The 21,934-nt window shown below is 38.1% G+C and overlaps 1 protein-coding gene across 1 annotated transcript in view; it reads left to right on the plus strand.

Annotated features, from left to right (window-relative positions):
- THSD7A (thrombospondin type 1 domain containing 7A) overlaps positions 1-21,934 on the plus strand; it is a 689,693-nt gene that overhangs the window by 659,560 nt on the left and 8,199 nt on the right. Inside the window, exons 18-26 of the mRNA XM_089315680.1 lie at positions 3,317-3,461; positions 4,625-4,740; positions 8,031-8,148; positions 8,352-8,497; positions 8,906-9,080; positions 13,449-13,622; positions 18,470-18,565; positions 21,074-21,156; positions 21,486-21,696. Coding sequence (XP_089171806.1) covers positions 3,317-3,461; positions 4,625-4,740; positions 8,031-8,148; positions 8,352-8,497; positions 8,906-9,080; positions 13,449-13,622; positions 18,470-18,565; positions 21,074-21,156; positions 21,486-21,696 — 1,264 coding nt within the window. The remainder of the gene's footprint in view (positions 1-3,316; positions 3,462-4,624; positions 4,741-8,030; positions 8,149-8,351; positions 8,498-8,905; positions 9,081-13,448; positions 13,623-18,469; positions 18,566-21,073; positions 21,157-21,485; positions 21,697-21,934) is intronic.

Raw genomic sequence — 21,934 nt, forward strand, 5'->3', positions numbered from 1 at the left:
GAAGAGAGGCGAGAGGAGAGCAGAGGAGAGGAGCCAAAAGAGAAGAGAGAAGCCAAGAGAGCCATGTGTTCAGGAACAGGCCCTTTTAAAACTTTGCCGGAGGGCGGGCAGAGAAGCAGGAGCAGCAAATCCCATTAGGATGGGGGTGGAGCTTGGCACAGGTAGTTGGGCCTTGTGGCCACCTGGCTTTCAGCCATGGCGGCGGGAACTGGGGCATAGGATGTAAATCAGGGTGTAGATCACACCATAGATAAAACTGCAACTGTGCCAGTTTCCTAACACTTCCTATTAAACTTATGAGTTGGGGGTTCTAGTAACAGCAACCACTAAACTGGAATTTTGTCTCTTTGGTTTATGTTTTAAATGACCAAGGATAATCATCTTAAAAGAGTTACTGAGGTTCTGTCACTTATAAAGGAGTTGGTGAGACAGACTTTCTGTTCCTGCCCATGGAAATGTTTGGAATGAGAGAAGCAAATCAGCTGGTTGAGTAACTGCTACTTGGGCTTTATATTTTGCTTTCTGTGTGTGTGTTTTTATTTTATCAATTTTATTTCATTTTGAGAGACACCGAAACAGTGAGAGCGCAAGTAAGCAAGAGAAAGAGAAAAACTCCCATCTACCGGTTCATTCCCCAGAAGCCTGCCAGGCCAGACCATAGCTAGAAGCTGAGAACTCAATCGTGGTCTCTCATGTGGGTGGCAGGAGCACAGTGACCTGAACTATCACTGCTGCCCCCTAAGGTCTGCATTAGCAAGAAATTGTTGGCAGGGGTCAGAGCTGGGCATCAAAACCCAGGTATTTGAAAGCGAGACATGGGCATCCCAGTCGACACCTTAGCTGCTAGGCCCCGTGCCTGCCCCATATTTTACCTTTAATTCATCTTTTTTTTTTTCCCCTTCAGTCATGCCTTCATTAAACAAATACTGATTAAGCAGCTACCATCTACAAGGAACTGTGTTAAGTGTAGAGAATATATAACATACAGTGACATTGGGTCTTCTCACTGCGCACTCTCATTGTAGAAAGGAGCAAGGTCTTTGCCTAATTCACTGTATATAAGAGCAGTAAGAGTTATTCCAGTGGACTAGAGTACAGTGGGAGCAGAGGAGGGGGAGACTATTATTGTAGGCCTCAAAATGTCCAAGGAGGCTTATCCCTGGCTGTTTTCTGTTCTTAGAAACTAAGTGTTTTCAGAGAACTGTAGTATAATGGCAGGTCAATCTTTTTATTTCTGCTGATTTTTAATTGTATAAAGTGAACAAACCACAAGTGTTTCATAGACAGTTTCAAGAACGCAATGATACTTCCTACACTACCTCCCTCGCGCCCGTCCTCTCTCCTCCCTCATGGTGCTGCTTTTAATTTTGCAATGACATACTTTCAATTTACTTTATAATCACAAGCTTAAATCTCCACTAAATAAACAACTCAACAAGTAGTCAGTAGAAAAACCCCTGTTCCTCAGGAGTGTAGACAAGGGCTATAAACAATAATCAAGTCTCAAAATGTCAGTTTCACTCATATATGTTACTTTTTCTTATTCTGCATGTTACCACAAATCAGGGAAACCATGGTGGGTGGCTTACTTCACTAAGCATAACAGTCTCCAATTATATCCATTTTGCTGTGAAAGACAGGATTTCGCTATTTAAGGCTGAGTAGTATTCTATTGTGTATACATACCATAATTTCTTTATCCAGTCATCAGTTGATGGACATCTGGGTAGATTCCGTATCTTAGCTATTGTGAATTGAGCTGCAATAAATATGGAGGTACAGATAACTCTTTCATATGTTGATTTCATTTCCTTTGGGTAAATTCCCAGAAGTGGAATTTTTAGGTCATATGGTAGAACTATTTCAGATTCTGAGGTCTCTCCATACTGTCTTCCATAATGGTTGTACTAATTTACATTCCCATCAACAGTGGTTTAGGGCACCTTTTCCCCCCACACCCTTGCCAGCATGTTACATTTTGATTTTTGGATGATAGCCATTCTAACTGGGAGAGGTGAAACCTCACTGTGGCTTGTATTTGCATTTTCCTGATGGCTAGTGGCCCTGAGCATCTATTCATGTGTCTGCTGGCCATTTGTATTTCGTCCTTTGGAAAGTGCCTGCTTGTATGCTCTGCTGATTTCTTAATTGGATTGTTTTGTTTTTGCTGAGTGTCTTGAGTTCTTTATAGTTTTAAATATTAATCCTTTATCAGATGAATAGTTTGCAGATATTTTCTCCCATTCTGGTTGGTTGCCTCCACGTTTTGCTGTGAAGATTTTACATTTTTTGTATGTATCACCTATTAATAGTTTATAATTTCATCTTTTCAGATGCCAAATTGTGTTTGTGTGCATGAGTAAATATTCATTAGAAACTAACATCTCTAAAAACTGGGTAGTCTCACCCTTAAAATTTTTTTCAGGACTATATAATATATATAAATTATATATAAAGGTAAATTTATGATCCTACTTAAGACATCTTCCTACTTGGAGAAGATGCAAATAAAAATGTTTTTAATCACAGATACCAAATTGAAAGAGGTCTTTTTCAGAAGATGTTTAATTAGAAAATTATGGGGTGACAGTTTATAAATGATTAAGTTAGTATAAAAACTTGCCAAAGATTATAAATCAGTATTATAAAAATTTAAGAGAAATGTAGATCAGTATTTTTCAGAAAATTATATAAGTGTTTTATAATTTATAATATTATAATTCTATTATTCTATTCTAATAAATATGACCATATGTATGTGTGTAGGTGTGAGGTGTTGTGCAGAGTAGTGGGGGTTTTTTGACAGTCTTTTTCTTAAATATTTATTTGAAAGACAGAGTTATAGAGAAGGAGAGACACAGAGAGATCGTCCATCTATTTGATTCACCCCCCAGATGTCTACAATGGCTGGGGCTATGCCAGGCCAAGTCCAGGAGAACTGAACTCCATCTGGGTTTCCTACATGGGCTTCAGGAGCTCAGATCCGCTGCTTTCCCAGGCAGGATGCTGGATCAGAAGTGGAGCATCCGGGACACAAATGGCACCCATATGGGATGCCAGCATCACAGGCAGTGGCTTAACCACTACCCCACAACTCTGGCCCCTATGTAGACATCTTATTTCTAGTTGGGACATCAGAATCTCATCCAACATTTTCATTTCATATATGGAAACACAGAGGTGTAGAGAAGTTAGCTGACTTGTTCAAGTTAGCCAGTGGCCCAAGTGTTGCACCTCCTGCTCCAGTGCCCTCCCTGAAGCACCAGATGTTCTGTGGCCAAATATTCACCTGAGATGTTGTGTTGTACTTTGTAAGCCTTGCAGTCAAAGCAGTTTCCGGCAAAGGTCAGCTGATCCCATCAGACAACCTGCTGATGAGGGAAGATCCTGCCCTGATGCTGTTGAGAAGGAACCTTGCAGCCTGAACAAAAACTGCTACCACTATGATTATAACGTAACAGGTAAGCGGCTGGCCAGCAAAGCCCGGGTCTGGCAGATGGGAGATGTTCCCATCAGTACAGTTCATCTCCACGTGTGTGCCGTCTGGGCGTGCCACTTACCCTCCAGAAGCAATTAGTTGTTAAATAACAGAAATATGTATCTTTTTTTTAGTTATATATGGAGAATAAAAATATCATACAGACAATAGGCTTTAAAGTAGATTATGAACAACATAAGTGAAACCATTTGACACCCTTCCACATTGGGAAGGTACAAATAAAGTATTTTTATTGAAAGATTCACTGAGAAAACAAGTTGGGATTTATGGGCAGTTTACAAACAAGAATAGTTTGGTATAAAAAAATTCAGCAACTTTATACTCGTCAAACATAATAAATCAGCACAGATAATAAATATTTTCAGAAAAACAAATTATAAATTCATTTTCTGTAAACTCATTTAATATTATTAAGTAATATTACAACACAAAAGAAAATATTTTGTTGGCTCATATGATTTGAGGGAACACAAAAGCTTACTTTGAAATTTTTTCAATTTTTATACTGAAACAAATTAAAAAAAATGACAGTCATATGGGCTTTTTGCTTCTTTTGGATTTTCTCTTCAATTTCCTTTGACAGCACAAAGGAAATCAAAGTTCTCTGGGATGTGGTTAACCTGGAAAAAAAATGAAAATTATTTTTGCAAAAAGATAAGAAAAATAAATAGGCCCAACATTAATTTGAAATGTTTGCATTTTAAAGTACTCTAACAATGGACAAATGGGATGCATTGTGTTTTATTTTAACAAAACCTACATTAACTTCCATTCATTATAATTATTTGCTAAAACAAAAAATGATGGTAAAATTTTAAATTCTTTTTATTAGGATAAATATTTGTGAGAGACGCTGATACACAGGCCAGAGCCATCCAAACAGCTATAGAGATTGTCCGGTAAACTCTGTTCCAGAATAATCCCTGCAGCCATGTGCAACCCCAGCAATTCCGTTTGACTCCTGATATGTTCAAAGCTGGGACCCATATGCTCTGCATGTGGGATGATTGATTGAGGGGCTTAGGAAGCAATCGTGAATTAAATATGGGATTCAGGTCACTGGGGTTTCATTTGAAATCTGTTTCGTGCGTGGCCTTCTGTTCTGATGGGCTCCCTCCCTTTCAGACTGGAGTACCTGTCAGCTGAGTGAGAAGGCAGTTTGTGGGAACGGCATTAAAACAAGGATGCTGGATTGCGTTCGAAGCGATGGCAAGTCAGTGGACCTGAAGTACTGTGGAGAGGTGGGTGGATGCTGTGTTATATCTTTGAGTAAATTCTTCCCTGATAATTTCAATTCACGCTGCACCCAGTGACCTGTGCTCCGGGCAGCTCTTTGCCAGATGTTTTTCTACACCATTCACAAGCTCTTTAGTACCCTCTTCAAAAGGGATTGTGTCCAGTGCTACTGATTTCCACATGTAATTTCCTGTATTTTGTTCTGCTTGGAGCCCAAAGGTATGCTAATTAGCGTATTCTGAAAGAAATACTTGGGGAACAATAAGTAATCAAGGTGAATAAAGCCAATAAATCTTAATCAGCCTACTCATCATCCTTTGTAATTTGATGTGAATTTTGTTTAGTGTCTGGGACACCTGCCAAGACCCATCATTTATTCTCTCTGTTGCTAAACATTTATCACATGTGGTTTGCTAGCAGACTTTGATATTAAGATTTAATACCCAGCTGTGAGAGTCTAAATACTCAGATCTGGAAAATCAAACAAAGGACTAGAGTCTACCATGATTGTCGTTTAGACACAGAATTGTAACTGTCACTTCTCTAATTGATGGAAGTAATGTTGTTATTTCTCTGTATGACCTTTTGAAATGTGAGGAAACATATTTGGTAGTCTGTCTTAGTTTTTATGAAGCTGCACTTCATTTTGTAATTATTTTGTCTAATTACCAGCCAAACAAATGCTCACATTCCTGACGAGTTTTGAGTTCCTGTGTATCTGAGATTTACTGTGTCAGTTACGAACCAAGATAAGCAGGAGCCTCAATAGAATTGGAATAAACAAGACGATGCTCACAACTTCATTAAAGTTTAGAAGACCTGGTCAAAACTTTTCTTTAAAAGATTTATTTATTTGAAAGGCAGAGTGACAGAGATAAATATCTTCCATCTACTGCTAACTCCCCAGATGGCCACAAGAGCTGGGACTGGGTCAGAGTGAAGCTAGGAGCCAGGAACTCCATATGGGTGTCCCTTGTGGATGGCAGGGGCCCAAGTACTTGGACCATCTTTGGCTGCTTTCCCAGGCACATTAGCAGGGAGCTGGATGGGAAGTAGAGCAGCAGGGACTTAAACCTGCACTTTGATATGATTTGCTAGCAAGACAAAGCTGTGGCTTTACCCACTATGCCACAATGCCAGCCTCAAAACTATGCCTGTCTACACATCCTGGTGCCACCATAAAGTGTTCCAACTCCTAAGAAATGATTCTAGATAGAAATATATATTTTAATTCACTAGATAGTGTTATACAGACCCAGTTTAACTTCTTATATCTCTGTCCACAGGAACAGGGTTCTCAATGCACTGAAAACATTAAGTTGTTTAGTTAATAATTGTCTCCCACTCTAATCCTATGACATAGTCTGCTTTATACCTTGGATTTAAATAATTAGGAATTTCACACCTGAACCATTTTGGTTTTGAAACTAATAATATAGAAGTGATGTAGCCATTATAAAATTAACATTGTTGAAGAAGATTATTCTAGTCATGTACTGAAGGGAGAGCTTTCTGGGATCATGTACTTGACTGATATGTTCTCTTTCTTTCCACAAATGCACTCATCAGTGTCCTCCTGGATCAGAATTAAATATAAAGTGAAAAGCTCTGTGAGCTTTTTGAAAACTGATCCCAAATCATCCATAGCCAATTTTAAGCTGCATCACATGACTAAAGGACAAAGATATAAACGTGATCTTTGGTTTCGTAAGTGAAACACAGGTGAAAACCCAGGATATCTTTACTTATCTAAGAGCACTGATACTGCTACGTGAGAATACTGCCATGACATAGGGTTGAAATGCTAACATTCTGGCAAACGAGGTCTTCAGGAAGAAAAGTGTTATTCTCTGTGGAATTGGATTAAAGAGCTCATATTCCACTTTATCCATCCTTATTAGTGCAGCGGGATTAAACAAAAGCTTCAAGAAAAACTAGGCTTTTTTCTTCTAATAATGGACTGATTGCCTGCCTGCTAATGGATGTAGAAACCCTGCAGCCAAAAGAAAGATGGCATTACTATGTAACAAAGACAAAAATGAGGGTTTAACACACCGAGCGCTTAGGTACTGTTTTTACTTTTTATGTTTTTCAGACATTTACTCAACTAATATGTAGCAGTTTGTTTCTCCTTCCCTATTCTTTGATCCCTGAATAGATTGAATTCTGTCATTCAGACTCTCTCTCTCTGTGAAAACTTAAAATGTAATACATTACTTCCATCATATCACCTTAAGATTCCTATCTTCAGCCTCATGGGAATTTTCAGAGACTTTTTGAGGCGCTAATTATGTATTACGGTAGAAGTTTCCCTATCGAATACTCAGGTATTTCAATTCTTTCTGGCATAGCATATAATGGGAGTGTCTACAGAGATGTACTATCCAAAGCACTGATCCGGGAACCCATCTTTCCTTGTAGGAAAATAGCTAATATTTTATACTATTATGATAACTGACACTTTATATTATTTAGGTATATTATTAGTCTTGTGGCAATTATTTTAAGGAGGGAGGAAGGGCAGAATGTATTCTAACTGGACTTTTTACGACGTTTATGTTTATTTGCAAGTCAGTTACAAAGGGGAGAGATAGAGACAGATTTTCCATCTTGTGATTGATTCTCCAGAGGGCCGCAACGGCCAGGGTTGGGCCAGGCCGAAGCCAGGAGCCTCTTCCAGGTCTCCTACACAGGTATTCGGGACCCGAAGCACTGGGGCCGTCCTCTGCTGCTTTCCCAGGCCATTATGAAGGAGCTGGATCAGAAGTAGAGCAGCTGGGACACAAACTGGCACCTATATAGGATGGCAGCGTTACCTGCAGCAGCTTTAACCACCATGCCTTGATGCGGGTCCCAAGTGGCAATTTAAAAAACAAAACAACTTTCCTCCCTGGTTTTCAGTTTAACAGGTACATGTAAAAACAATATCTCAAAGATAGAAGTACAAATCTATGTATTGTTGATATTCTTAAGTTGTAACTGATAGAAAGTAACTGAGATTACACTTGTTTTTTCCTTAAGGACATCTAAGCAGTTTGGACACTGAGTCCACTTATTGAAAACATTCAGACAATGTGGAGTCAGCACTCGCTCCCCCCACCATTCATCCCGCGGCTTCATTCACACGCTCCTGGGTTGAATGACTTCACACTTGCAGCTGTCCGTGTGTGTTTTTATTCTGCTCTGAGGCTTGCTGGCCCTCCCTTTGCCTCTATTCTTATTTCTCTCTTCCTTCATTCGCTGCTGTGATGTGGCCGAGTCTCTGTGTCAGTACAGCTACCTCTCTGTCTTTCAGCTTGGCCTGGAGAAGAACTGGCAGATGAACACCTCCTGCGTGGTGGAGTGCCCCGTGAACTGTCAGCTGTCTGACTGGTCGCCGTGGTCGACGTGTTCTCAAACATGTGGCCTCACAGGTTGGTCTGCACCACAGTCAGCGTTCGCTAATGGTTAAGGGATATGACCTCTTGTTCTAAGTCTTATCCGATCACCCTCAGAAAACCTTGTTTGTTCCCAGTTCCTCTCGGCAAAGACCTCTGGGATGCCTTCTCCCAAAAAGACACGCACTCACACGACCGTAACACGCCACTAAAGTTGTGTCACTTTGTATTTCTTAAAGGAAAAATGATGCGGAGGCGAACGGTGATGCAGCCCTTTCAGGGGGATGGGAGACCATGCCCTTCCCTCTTGGACCAGTCCAAGCCTTGCCCAGTGAAGCCCTGTTACCGGTGGCAGTATGGCCCGTGGTCTCCGTGCCAAGTGCAGGTATCAGATCTCAAGCAGCAGTGTGGAAGTGTGTGTTCAGTGTAGAGACTTGGTCTCAGAAATATTTTCCAGTGCTTATAGAGGGGAGATTTCCTCTTAGAGATTTTAGGTGCCATGCCATTTCATAGCTGTTTAATAAGTTTTGATCACAAACACTCCCTGTATCATACTTTTTAAATCATCTGGAGAGGGATCCATTTTAATGAAAATTTATTTCCCCGTCTTTGGCTGGAAAACAGATTGTTCCATGTGTGCTTTCTAGCTCACCCCCTACAGGGCCGCTTCCCTAGGGTTTCAAATGCTTCTGTTTATAAATCAAAATCAATGATGCGGACATGACTCTCAGTGATGAGCTCTCTAATGAATTATTTTTCTTTCCTTAATTGGTTATTTCTTTCCCTATTCCAGGAGGCCCAGTGTGGAGAAGGGACGAGAACAAGAAACATTTCTTGTGTAGTGAGTGACGGGACAGCTGACGATTTCAGCAAAGCAGTGGATGAGGAATTCTGTGCTGACGTTGAACCCATTATAGATGGCAGTAAAAAAATGGTTCTGGAGGAAAGCTGTACCCAGCCTTGCCCAGGTAACAACAGAACTCCAGGTTTGGTGATTGATTCCCAGACCAGGGGCAGGAAGGGGTTGCCTGTGAAGTTTAAGTTAAGGGCTGTCAGTAGTCTTTTTAATTGGTGATATCTATGCCTTCTACTCTACTGTGGGAACGTGGGGGCACGGGCACTAGAGTGAAGTCCAGGTCTCCTGTGTGCCCTTTCTTGTCACCCTTCTGCGATTTCAACATTTGCAGGGGATGTTAAACATCCTTAGTCTACTGTTTGATATAGAAAACATAAAGTAAAAGCTGAGCAAGTATTGAACATAACCTATTTGGGACATCGAAAATGAGGGAGAGGCAATATTTAAACACTTAATAGCTGAAGAAAAATTTAATCTTCGTAATGAACGCTTACTCTGGCTCCTGGGTAGAATCAACAACAAATTCACACTTATATAAGCTAGTTAGTAAAGCCCAAGATGTAGAAAAATAGAGAATCGGTAAAGCATTCAGAAAGAAAAAAGCAGATTACTCACAACTGAAAGATTATTGAAACACAGCATTTGAATTCAGTGGTGGACACCAAAAGTACATAAACCGTATGTCAATTGTAAAAGTTGGCAGATGATGATAAGCCAATACTTAGGTGTCTGGAAGGAGAATTAAAAGGGAGACTTAAGTTTTCTAACTTATTTTTATCTTGAGAAAGATATGGGGACAATAGTTTATAGTGGAATGGAAGTGAATTAGCTATGTTTTATCCACAATTGAAAGGATTACAGTAAATTGGGGGAAATAAAAATGCTAAGAAAAATATAGGTGCCAGCATTGTGGCATAGCTGATAGAGTCACTGCCTGTAACACTGGCGTCCTTTATGGGTGCCAGTGCCAGTCCCCGATGCTCCTTTCCAGTCCAGCTCACTGCTAATTTGACTGGGAAAGCAGTGGAAGGTAGCTCAGCTGCTTGGGCTCCAGGACCCACATGAAGACCCCCAGAAGCTCCTGGCTTCAGTCTGGCCCAGCCCTGGCCATTGCAGCTTTTGGGGGAGTGAAACAGCTGATGGAAGATATATGGATAAATTATGGATATATGTGTATTTTTAAAAAGATTTTTGTTGATCTTTAAAAAAATTAAGAATACAGCAAAAAAAGCATAAAATAATTTTGATATAAAAACACACCCTAAGAAAATTTTAAAGGTAGATAATATATTTTCAGAACTTCTAAAAATTGTATCATCTCTAAAGTGTGGAAAAACTGACCACATCAGTCATCAATGTGCTTATTCCTTTTTATTATTTGTTTTGTTGTTCAGTTTCACTTGGTTTATTTTAATAGAGCAGAATAACCCCTCATACTTTGAACCATATATGCTAGATTCTGAGGGTATTCTATTTTAGTAATGTTCTATGTACACTGGAATATTTTCATCTATTTTGGATAAAAGATTATTTTTAAGACAGAAATCTGAGTGGCAAACTCCTGCTGGTAGGTATCTACTGAACGCATGCAGCAGAGCGTTGGCAGTACTGTACACTTAGATGTGTTGACAGAAGATCCCGTGTTGAATGTTCTTAGCACACTACACATAAAATCTGACCTTCCAGAGCTAAGCATGGTGTTAGCTTCTTTGACGTTTCCACCTTGCCAATGACATTTTGCTGATCAGCAGTTCTGTTGCTTTTCCTGTCTGTGAAACTGGCCTGATATCAGTTGAGATCCCACATTCTATTTTTTAATAAAAAAATTATTTACTTATTTATTTGAAAGGCAGAGTTGCAGAGAGGTCTTCCATCCACTGGTTCACTCCCCCAGATAGCTGCAATGGCAGGAGCTGGGCCAAACAGGAGCTTCTTCAAGGTTTCCCACATGGGTGCAGGGGCCCAAGGACTTGAGCCATCTTCTACTGCTTTCCCAGGCCATAGCAGAGAGCTGGACTAGAACCGATGCCCAGAGGGGATACCAGTACTGCAGGTGGCAGTTTTACCTACTATACCATAGTTCTAGCACCCTTCACAATCTAATAAAATCATTTCACTTCACCTGAGGGCTCCAGGCAGGGGCAAGGGACTCAATCTTCAGAATCCAGGATGCTACATAGCCAGATAGTCAACAGTAAGTGACCAAGGCTAAAAACTGAAAGGTTTACTCTTCCAAACCCCAATCTCCAGTGTCTCAGTAATAGGGTTATTGTGATATGTATGTTAATGAGTAGAGTGGACACCAGGCTTTGACGCATGCCTTACTGTAGAAACATGCCACATGTTTTCATTATGCCTCTGCAGCACCATCACTCACTCATTTTACCTTTTTATCAAGTAATTATAGACTAGGCATGGGCTTGAGGTTGAAGCTACAGTGGAAGACAAACCTTAGCTTCATGGAGCTTACCTGCTAGTGGAAAAGCAGTTGCTAATATAATAGTGACATAAACATAAGACTATAATCTGTAGTAAATAATGCAAAGGAAAGCTACAGGATCCCAGGTTAACATACAACAAGGCAAAATCCATTTTAATTAATTCAAAAGGAGGCTGATCTTCTCTCATAAATGATAATTATTCATTTTAGTTCCTTTCTAGCTAGTTTTTTCTGATGATGGGTTTTGAAATCTAATATGTGAACTAATAAGCCTTCAAGCATGGAACACTGAATTGGTAAATACATCTCATGCATTTAATTGTCTTGTCTTTGGCAACATGGTGTAATTGTGTTATTACAATGGTTTATATGATCAAAATATAAAAATATATTGAGTACAAGGAATTCCACATTCTCATTTGCTATTATTAAATCTTTGAAGCCTGACCTGGATTTTAGGATAATAATAAAACTCAGACTACTGTTGTCAGATTCACTGAGTTGTGCTAGAAAAGATACAATGCAAAAAGAATAAGCACCAGTGTAAAGGCCACTAGTGAAAAGGTATGTTCTATATTCCAAGTAGTTTGCAGTTATTGTGGTTGAGATGAGACTGCATTCGTCTTGACAGGATTTAAAAACTTTAACTTTGCATGTTTTTCCTGCTTAATTAAAACTGAATAACCCAAAAGTGGCATATCCTAAAACCTTCTTAGAGGGCTTAAATTTTTGGTAGTTTTCATTAACATTTCCCAAACTGGAATGTTGTGTATTTTTGAAATGGTATTCTTCAATAAGACCTACAGAAACCACTTTTACCATCATACTTGTGAGTCAGTAACATGTCCTGCCAGGATTTCTTAATCAGGGCCCAATGACTTTTTCCATTACTCAGATCGCCAGGCAACCTTGTGCTAATATTAGTCATCTTGGTCACAATACTAATAAGGGGCAATATGAATTATGCATGTGATGTGGCTAGGATAATTAAAATGATAGGAACCCCTTATGGATTGGTGTCTATAATAGTTAATTGTATACCCTGAAGAGTATAAAAAGCAGTCAGTCCTGAATAATGGATAGGAATATGAGAAAGGTGTATTTCAATTAAGTCTTTCCTGATTTCAAAATGTTGGGGATGTTGAACACATTGATGCATCATGGCCCAGCAATTCCACTGCCAGGCATACACCCAACAGAAATGCATTAGTAAGTTCATCAAAAGACTTATAGTAGGAAAGGTTTACAACTTCCCACACACCCATTAATACAGTAGGTATCTAGATGTGGTATGTTCATACAGTGGAATCAAGTATATCAATATGAACAAATTGTCACTACAGAAAATATATGAAAGAAGACAGACACAAAGTATATATTGTATGATTGCATGCTGAGATTCTGGAAATGGTCTGTTCCTTGATTTTAGTTCCTTGATACATATCTCCAGGTAATCAGATTGTGAAAGTTAAGCCATCAATGCATTTATGATGTGCTTTTTCATAAATTATATTTTGAGCAAATGGAAAAAAATTGGAAATAGTAAGCATCACATCCACTGTTGGACCTGCTCAATTGCACTTCTCCCATCCACTCCTCTGGGCAGAATAGAAATAAAACAGACACCAGCTTTCTCACCCTTGGACTTCAAGCCCATTTGAAATTATGATTACCTAGTTGAGAATTTCTGCATATAGTTAAGCTTTAAAAAATCCCTTTACAACGATTATAACAAAATGCTTGTAGATTTTAAGCAAATATTTGTTACCTCTGAAAAGGTGAATCCTAATGGCAGAGCTCCTTTAACCATAGCAAATGTAAACTATGGCTTAATCATCACATAGCCCAGCAACAGCCATTCATAAAGTATCAATATGTGTAGGTCATAAAAGTTACATATAAACTTTGCAGTTATTAAATCCTGTCCAAAATTAATATTGTGTGACTGGCATACTTACAAACATTGCCCAATGGGGTTAGAATTTAACTATCTGGCTGGCTGTTGTCTCTGAGTATACACTATAACTTGGTGTTTTGCAGGTGACTGTTACTTGAAGGAGTGGTCTTCATGGAGCCTGTGTCAACTGACCTGTGTGAACGGCGAGGATCTAGGCTTTGGCGGGATACAAGTTCGATCTAGAGCGGTGATTATACAAGAACTAGAGAACCAACATCTGTGCCCAGAGCAGATGTTAGAAACAAAATCTTGTGATGGTGAGTGAACAGTTCATGAAATCTATTCATTTTGGGTTTGTGTTGAGAAAAAGAGATAAAGAATTTGTTAAAATTGAAAAATCAAGGATTTGTTTACTTAAGTGAGATCTTAAGAATAAGATTCTGAATTTTAAAGATTTAGAGGAATGAAAAATCCACCTTCCATAAGTTAAATGTGAAATACTAGAAAATGTTTCCTAATTTTATGAGCTAAATGATGCTGAGACTTTATTTTTACCCTTCTAATAATGATCGTTTAGTATATTCTCAAAAATTGATGAACTATATGAATTTTAACTCGATGTAGAACGAATATGAATATTTCTTTATATAAACACACATGTAGAACAATTCATGCTGTATTCAAGAACTGCGGAGTGCTAAAATGTCATTGTTTAGATGCAGGGCAAGTCTCAATATTGAAATCTAGTGGAGGATATGAACTTGTGTTCTGCAACAAAAATAATGACATATAACAACAAGTAGGAGCCAAAATATTACCTTTGAATGAAAGTTTGGAGTAGAAAGCTTAGATAAACCAAATGGGCTACATGGAGTAACCCAAACATTAGATAACATGACCCAATCAGCTTAATCTTAAATTTACTAGATAAAAAATTCCAGGTGCCTGGGTCAGAATAGGTAAAGAAATAGGTATTACAGTATATATACACAATGGAATACTACTCAGCTGTAAAAAAAGAATGAAATCCAGTCTCTCACAACAAAAGGGATGCAACTGGTAACCATTAAGCTTAGTGAAATCAGCCAGTACCAAAAAGACATATGTTTTCCCTCATTTGTGATAATATACAGAATACAAAAAAAAGTAATGTATATGAGCAAAATTGACATTTTGAGATCGATTATATATATAGCCCTTGTTTGAATTCTGTATTTAGTGGAGGGTTATGCTTTTGACTATAGAGAAAATTGAAATGTCATTGCAAAAATTGAAAATAAGAAAGGGGAAGGTTGAAGTGAGGGAGGGAGGAGAGGGTGGGAAGTATCATGCTCTTAAAACTGTAAGTATAAAATACAAGAAATGTGCTCTTTTTACAAAGAAAATCTTTTAAAAACAATTACCCTCATGTACTACAGAAATAAAAACATGGCAAGCACCTTGTGGAGTTATTACACATTAGCCAATATGTAGAATATAGCAAGGAAGTACTTACAGGAGAACCTAATGTCTTAAATGTCTACACTGCAGGAGAAAAGCTAAACATGAGCTATGCTTTTAACAATTTTTTTACAAAAAAGAAAAAAACAAATTTAATACAACCAATACTGATAAGTACAAATCCTATGAGGTAGAAAACAAGAGATCAACAAAACCAATAACTTGTGGTTTTGACTGACCTAAGTAGAGCCTCATATCAAAAATTAATAATGATAAAAGAGTAAAATCTGTACTACTACCAAGAGAAGAGTTCAGGAAATATAATGCTATAAACAGTTTTTATTTATAAAGTTTCAATATCATAATTTATCAAGAATAAAAAGGCAACTACACCATGGATTTGTAACTTAAAATTCAAATCTATAAAATATATATACTGACACATCCTCACCATTAAAGCATGAGTGAATTTAATTATGAATTTGACCAAAATTTAAAGAAACAGATAATTCCTATTTATGTTAAATCCTAATAAAAAACAATCAATGGGGGAATGTCCATAAAACTTCTCCAATGACAGTATAACCTTCAAAGAACACTCGAGTAAATAAAGTTATCCATGAAACTAGATGTCAAAATTAATAAAATATCATCTAACAAAAATCATTACATTTTATGAATGATTAAAACCATGACTAATTATAATTAAATCCAGAACAAAGATGCCTAAGTTTTACAAATCTATTAATGTAGTACATCACATTGTAATCAGTATGATTTTTAGATGTTGAAAAACTGTAGAATTCAACCCTCATTTGTCATCAGATCTTGCAAACCAAACTTGAACTATAAGGAAATCCCTTATCCAATAAATAATATCTACTAAAACTTAGAATACCATGGTCATATGTGGAAATCTTAGAGATATTCTTTTTCAACCAATAAAAAGATGTCCACTGTTGCCACTTTTTCCCAACCAAGTGTGCCGAAGTATGTACAACATTTAAATAATTGTAAGAAGATTATTCTCATGACATGACTTTTACCTTAAAAAGCTCAAGGTAATTTGTAGAACAGAAATAAAAACGTTCAGAAACATTTTGATTCAAAAGCAAAATACAAAATAATTAGCCTTTAGCCTTTCTTTTACCAGCAAGTCTCAGTTATAAAGTTGAATTTGGCAAAAAATATATTAATAGAAATAAAACTAACTTGAAACAAATATAAGAAAAATATTATTAGGTTTGTGTGGAAAAATTATAAAATCTCTTTAGAAGGAGCCAGCATCTGGCTTAGCCGGTAAAGCCTGAGATGCCAGCATCCCATATGGGCGTCAGTTCCAGTCGCAGCTGCTCTGCTTCCGAACCAGCGCCCTGCTAGTGAGCCTAAGAAAGCAGTGCTGGATGGCCCAACTGCTTGGGCCCCTGCACCCACCTGGGAGACCTGAAACTACCTGGCCTAGCCCTAGCTGTTGCAGCCATTTGGGGAGTGAAAACAGCAGATAGAAGATAGATAGATCTCTGTCTTTCTCTGTGTAACCATGACTTTCAAGTGAATAAATAAATCTTTTTTTAAAAAAAAAATAAACCTTGTTAAAAGCAAAGAACTGATAAGACATACCATGTTCTTATGTAACTTGCAACATCACATCAACAATTTTATAATCATTTACATATAAATTCCATGCAATTTGAACAGATTGTTAATGCAGTTTAACAAATTGATTCTAAATTTAGTTTGGAGAGGTTAAAGACTGAAAGCACTCAGGATTTTTCTTAAAATGGGAAAAAGGTTGAGGGACTTAGATGGCTTTAATATCAAATTTACTCTAAAGCATTAGTAGTTTAAAGAAGTGGTCGATAATAACACAATTAGGCTTAGAATAGTGAATCTCAGAATAATTCACAGGTACAGGTTAAGTGGCAGAGTGAGAGTCAGTGGGGGAATGAACAGATAATATTTTGCCACAATTTGTTATCCATATGAAATTTACAAAAGTATCTTTACCTCACATCATGAAAGTCTATATTTCACATAAATTTTAGTCCTAAAGATGAGAACAAAACTATAAAATATCTAAAGAAAATGTAAGAAGATATTTTTCTGAACTCAATATTTTCTAAATGTGATACCAACAGCATATGATTTTAATTTTTAATTGAAATCTAAATCTACACAGTGAAAGACATCATAAATAAGGTTCCAGAAGAAGGCAGTACAACCTTAGAAAACATGTGTTACAGAAGACTGTGGGCTGGAACTCTAATTGCAAAATTTTTCATCCAAGAGAAATTTAAATTGTTAAGGACCCCAAGTAGCATTTCTTTCTGAGATAGATCCTTAAAAAGGTCATGGAGAGAAATACACAATTCTTAAGTGCTGAAACTTAACTGAAAAGTGATTGCTGTTAAATAGAAGAGTGGGAATAAGAGAGGGAAGAGATGTGCAATTCGGGACATGCTCAAGCTGACTTACCTCAAACGGTAGACTTAGAAACATACCAGGGGATTCCAATTCAATCCCATCAAGGTGGCAGGTACCAATGCCATCTCACTAGTCCCAGTGATCAATTTCTGTTCACAATTGATCATAATGATAGGACCAAGAACCAAAGGGATCACATAAACAAGAATAGTGTCTGCAAATACTAGCTGATAGAATCAAAAAGGGAGAGAATGATCCAACATGGGAAGTGAGATACACAGCAGACCCATAGAATGTCAGATGTCCTAAACAGCACTCTGGCCTCAGAATCAGCCCTTAAGGCATGCGGATCCAGCTGAAAAGCCCATGAGAGTATTTCAGGCATGGAAAGCCAAGACACTCTTGCCAAAAAAAAAAAAAAAAAAAAAACCTAAATGAAAGATCTCTGCAAGTGAGATCCCAGTGGAAAGAACGGGTCATCAAAGAAGGAGGTACCTTTCTCTGAAGGGAGGAGAGAACTTCCACTTTGACCATGGCCTTGTCTAAATATGATCAGAGTCAGTGAATTCAGGGGGCTTCCATAACCTTGGCAGCTCATGACAAGAGCCTATGGTAATTACAGAGGCCATAAACAAGAGTGTCAATTTGTTAAGTCAACAACAGGAGTCACTGTGCATTTACTCCTCATGTAGGATCTTTGTCCTTAGTGTGCTGTACATTGAGATTTAATGCTATAACTAGTACTCAAACAGTATTTTTCACTTTATGTTTCTGTGTGGGAGCAAACTGTTGAAATCTTTACTTAATGTATGCTAAACTGATCTTCTGTATATAAAGAGAATCGAAAATGAATCTTGATGTGAATGGAAGGGGAGAGGGAGTGGGAAAGGGGAGGGTTGTGGGTGGGAGGGACGTTATTGGGGGGGGGGAGCCATTGTAATCCATAAGCTGTACTTTGGAAATTTATATTCATTAAATAAAGTTAAAAAAAAGAAAAAAAAAAGAAAAAATGATGTGTGGATTTCTAGCACTTTTTGTACCAAAATAAACTTATCTTTTTGAAGTCACCTTTTGGATGGATGGTTAGATAGGTATGATTTAGAAATGACCAATGACACATTTTAATGATTTATAATACCAATCATAAATTATATATTACTACTAATATGGAAAAGTTACTTTTCAGGAAATACCCTAACAAGAAGAAAGCAATTTGATCATAAACATTCTATCAATTCCTCTATCCTCCTGATTGCCCTTTTGAGTGACAGAACACGCCGATGCTTTTGTGTCCCCACAGATGGGCAGTGTTATGAGTATAAATGGATGGCCAGTGCTTGGAAGGGCTCTTCCCGAACAGTCTGGTGTCAAAGATCAGATGGTGTAAATGTCACAGGTAAAGCTCCAAGAATTCTTTGTTCTTTGAACATTCAACATGTGGTTGGGATTCAGGACACCTCAACTGTAGTTACGTCTGGTGACCAGTGACATTTTATTGTATAATGTTTCAGATTCCTTCTCCTAACTCTTTTAGGTATTGCTCCAAAAGCTTAAAATATGATCAAATGTTCATAAATAGTTATTACAATAGTTTTCATATTGTTTTTCCTAGGTTTATACATTAAGGAATCACTACATGTTTTAAAATATCAATGTTTCTGTGCATTGAAAACAACAAATGCAGACCAAAAATATCAGTGAGGTAGTATAGTTATATAAATATCTTGCTTTAATTCAGAAACATATGATAGTGGTTTTTTATTAATAGGGAGGACCTATTGGTGAATGTCAGACCCAGAGCTTCTGAGGAACTATGTCCCCACCCCAAGTTATTATACACCCAAAAAAGGAATCTAAAGCAAAGTTTTATCAGTTCTACTTCGTCTAAAATATACACCTCCAAAAAACCTAATCTCAATTACTAAAAATTTCTTTATCTGAACAAGTACTCCTTGAAAAGCAAAGAAACACTAGCTCCAGATAAGCAGTAAGCCACCCTGCAAATTTCCTGCAAAGCAATTAATATCAGAACCTCAACCTCAACCTCAAGTACATGGACCCAAAAATCGAATCTCTCCCCTTAAACAGCTCCCAAGTACAGATCTAGCCTGTGGCCATCTTCACAGCTGACTGGCAGCAGGACTGAACTGCTCAGGGGCTCCTGCTGACTTCCTGCTGTTTTGGCTCTCCTGCAGGGAAGAAACCACACACATTGGGATGCTTCTGAATAGCACACATTTGTATACTTAATATACACAGGAAGATAGCAAGAGCCAAGATCAATACGCTTTTTGAAAAGCATCAATTTTATATTGAAATATAAATTGCCTGGATTTATTGAAACCTAATTGCTTATCTCCTCCCTATAAAAGCTGGAGCAGGATGTCGCATTCCATTTTTGTGAAGATACAATTTTATACATGAGAAAGCTTTATCAAGAAATCCTTGATAATAGCGGGTCCCAGTGGACCTAAGAAACCCTAGCCCTTTGTTCTCTCAACAGCATAGGAGGCGGTGGGAAATCCTTCCTAATCGCCTTTTTCTAAGGGTAGGAGGAAAGCCCTGGACCGGGAAGCACAACTTTCTGCACGGGAAGGTGTCACAGGGCTATTTGTTCAACTGGCAAGTTGGAAATCAATGTCTGATATTTAACAACTAAATGGACCCTCTGGGGAGGCTGTTAATTTTTTTTTTCCAAATATGGATGAAAGCAAATTTGCCTAACTTTTCTTCTCCATGGTGAAAGCTCTTTTCCTACTGCAACTGACGCTATTTCCCTCTGTAAAGGTAAGTCAAACTTTGAAGACGTGCCTGTAGATATGTTTTCAGTATCATTTCAACTAAGTGTAGAGTGCATTTACTCATTCTTTATAATACTGTTTTGTAACAAAAAGTCCATGTGCCAGTGATTTGTTGTAAACTCAGCGTGAATTCTAACATCTTCTAGGAGAGTGGAGATTCTCTGAGAAGTAGGCAAGCATGTGCAGTGTATCAACTATCTGGAATAATTGCTTTCACTTATGAATTGTCCTAGATGAAGATTGAGCTTTTCTGTCTTCTCATGTTTAATGAGAATCGCTTACACGGCACTTCTCTGCAGTTGCCTTGCAATGACTAGCCGCTTTTCCTTAACAATTTTTCCATGGACCATTTTGTGTTTGTAATATTGAGAGGAGGACCAAGAATGAATAGGTACCTTCTATTGCACCTTGACAATCATCAGTTCCACAAATAAAAGGAGAATTTTGCTTTGCTAAAAACGTGTTGCATTGAATCAGAATAGTTTAAAACTATGAGTTGCTTCCATGTCACTAATACTACTTGACATATATTAACATCTTATAACCTCCCAACAATTTAAGCACAGGTGGACTTGTACTGAAGAAGGGATAAATAGCTGCATTTTTTTCTTCTATGCACCTGAAAAGCATCCTGAGTTATTAGTAATAGTAACTTTTATCAAAGAGAGGTGTTATGAAAATACATATTTATAGGATGGTCTCTCTTAAGGAGCTACCTCAGGCAAGAGACATAAAACTATGATTTTGAATGGCCAACAAAAGAACTTATCAAGAATATTAAGTCTACTTTTTATGGCAGACACAACTTTAGGAGCTGACAGAAGTAGGTTATTTGCTGTTAGTAGTTTCAAAATAGCAGCTATAAAAAATAAACTGTTTCCCAAACGTGTATTGAACACCTACTAAGTGCCAGACACTGTGCTGTCTGAGAAAGAAGGGCCTGGAGTTGCTAAATGAGGTTGTCAAGGCTAAACAAGTATTTCATAGACAGAAAAATCTGTGGGATTCCCAAAGAGCTTCAGGACTCGAAGACAAGTCTATAACAGCATTTTTAATCATAGCAAGACATGTTATTTGTCAAAATATGATTTTCTGTTCTGCAGGGGGCTGCTTGGTGGTGAGCCAGCCTGATGCTGACAGGTCTTGTAACCCACCGTGTAGTCTACCCCACTCGTACTGTAGCGAGGTATGTGTAAATCCATTAGGGTAGACAAGCGCTTCCTCATCCGTCACCCCACTGTCCTCTTGTGCAGTCCATGCCCCTCCCCCTGGAAAAAGCATGTCTTGAAGCAGAAAAATTCAATTGTTAGACCTCTCCTTTTTAACAATTCTGAATGTACTTGCTTTTAATTTTAGATTAATTATGTGTAATGCAAAAAAGTCTTTTTATGTGTTAAGACAGAAATCACATGCAACAAATTCCCCAATTTTTTTTTAATCTTTGCTTCATGTCTGGTTTCATGTTTTCAAAGATCACTTTGCATGCCTAGTGTCAGTCTTCTCATTCTCCTGCAGACAAAAGCGTGCCATTGTGAAGAGGGCTACACTGAAGTCATGTCTTCGAACAGCACACTGGAGCAGTGCACACTCATCCCCGTGGTGGCCATACCCACCGTGGAGGACAAACGGGGCGATGTGAAAACCAGTCGAGCCGTCCACCCCACACAACCCTCCAGTCGCCCGGCAGGACGGGGAAGGACCTGGTTTCTGCAGCCCTTTGGGCCAGGTGAAATGACTGGACAGAATTTTTTAGTTGCACATTTAGCAAATGCCAAAAGATTAAGGAAATGAGCAAGCAGATTCACATGCATGATGCATGATTTCCGTCTATATTCATTTGCTCCGATATCCAAACACCTTCATTGCATTATTCTGAGAAAGCACTCCAGCTCAAGTTCAGAGAAATGAAATTACTTTCTCCTGGGAAAAATTTGAGGATTGATATTACTTAATTCCAGTCCTAA

Source organism: Oryctolagus cuniculus, chromosome 16 (assembly GCF_051225735.1).
Source record: "Oryctolagus cuniculus isolate XC-2025 breed Fujian yellow rabbit chromosome 16, ASM5122573v1, whole genome shotgun sequence".
Classification (NCBI taxonomy): Eukaryota; Metazoa; Chordata; class Mammalia; order Lagomorpha; family Leporidae; genus Oryctolagus; species Oryctolagus cuniculus.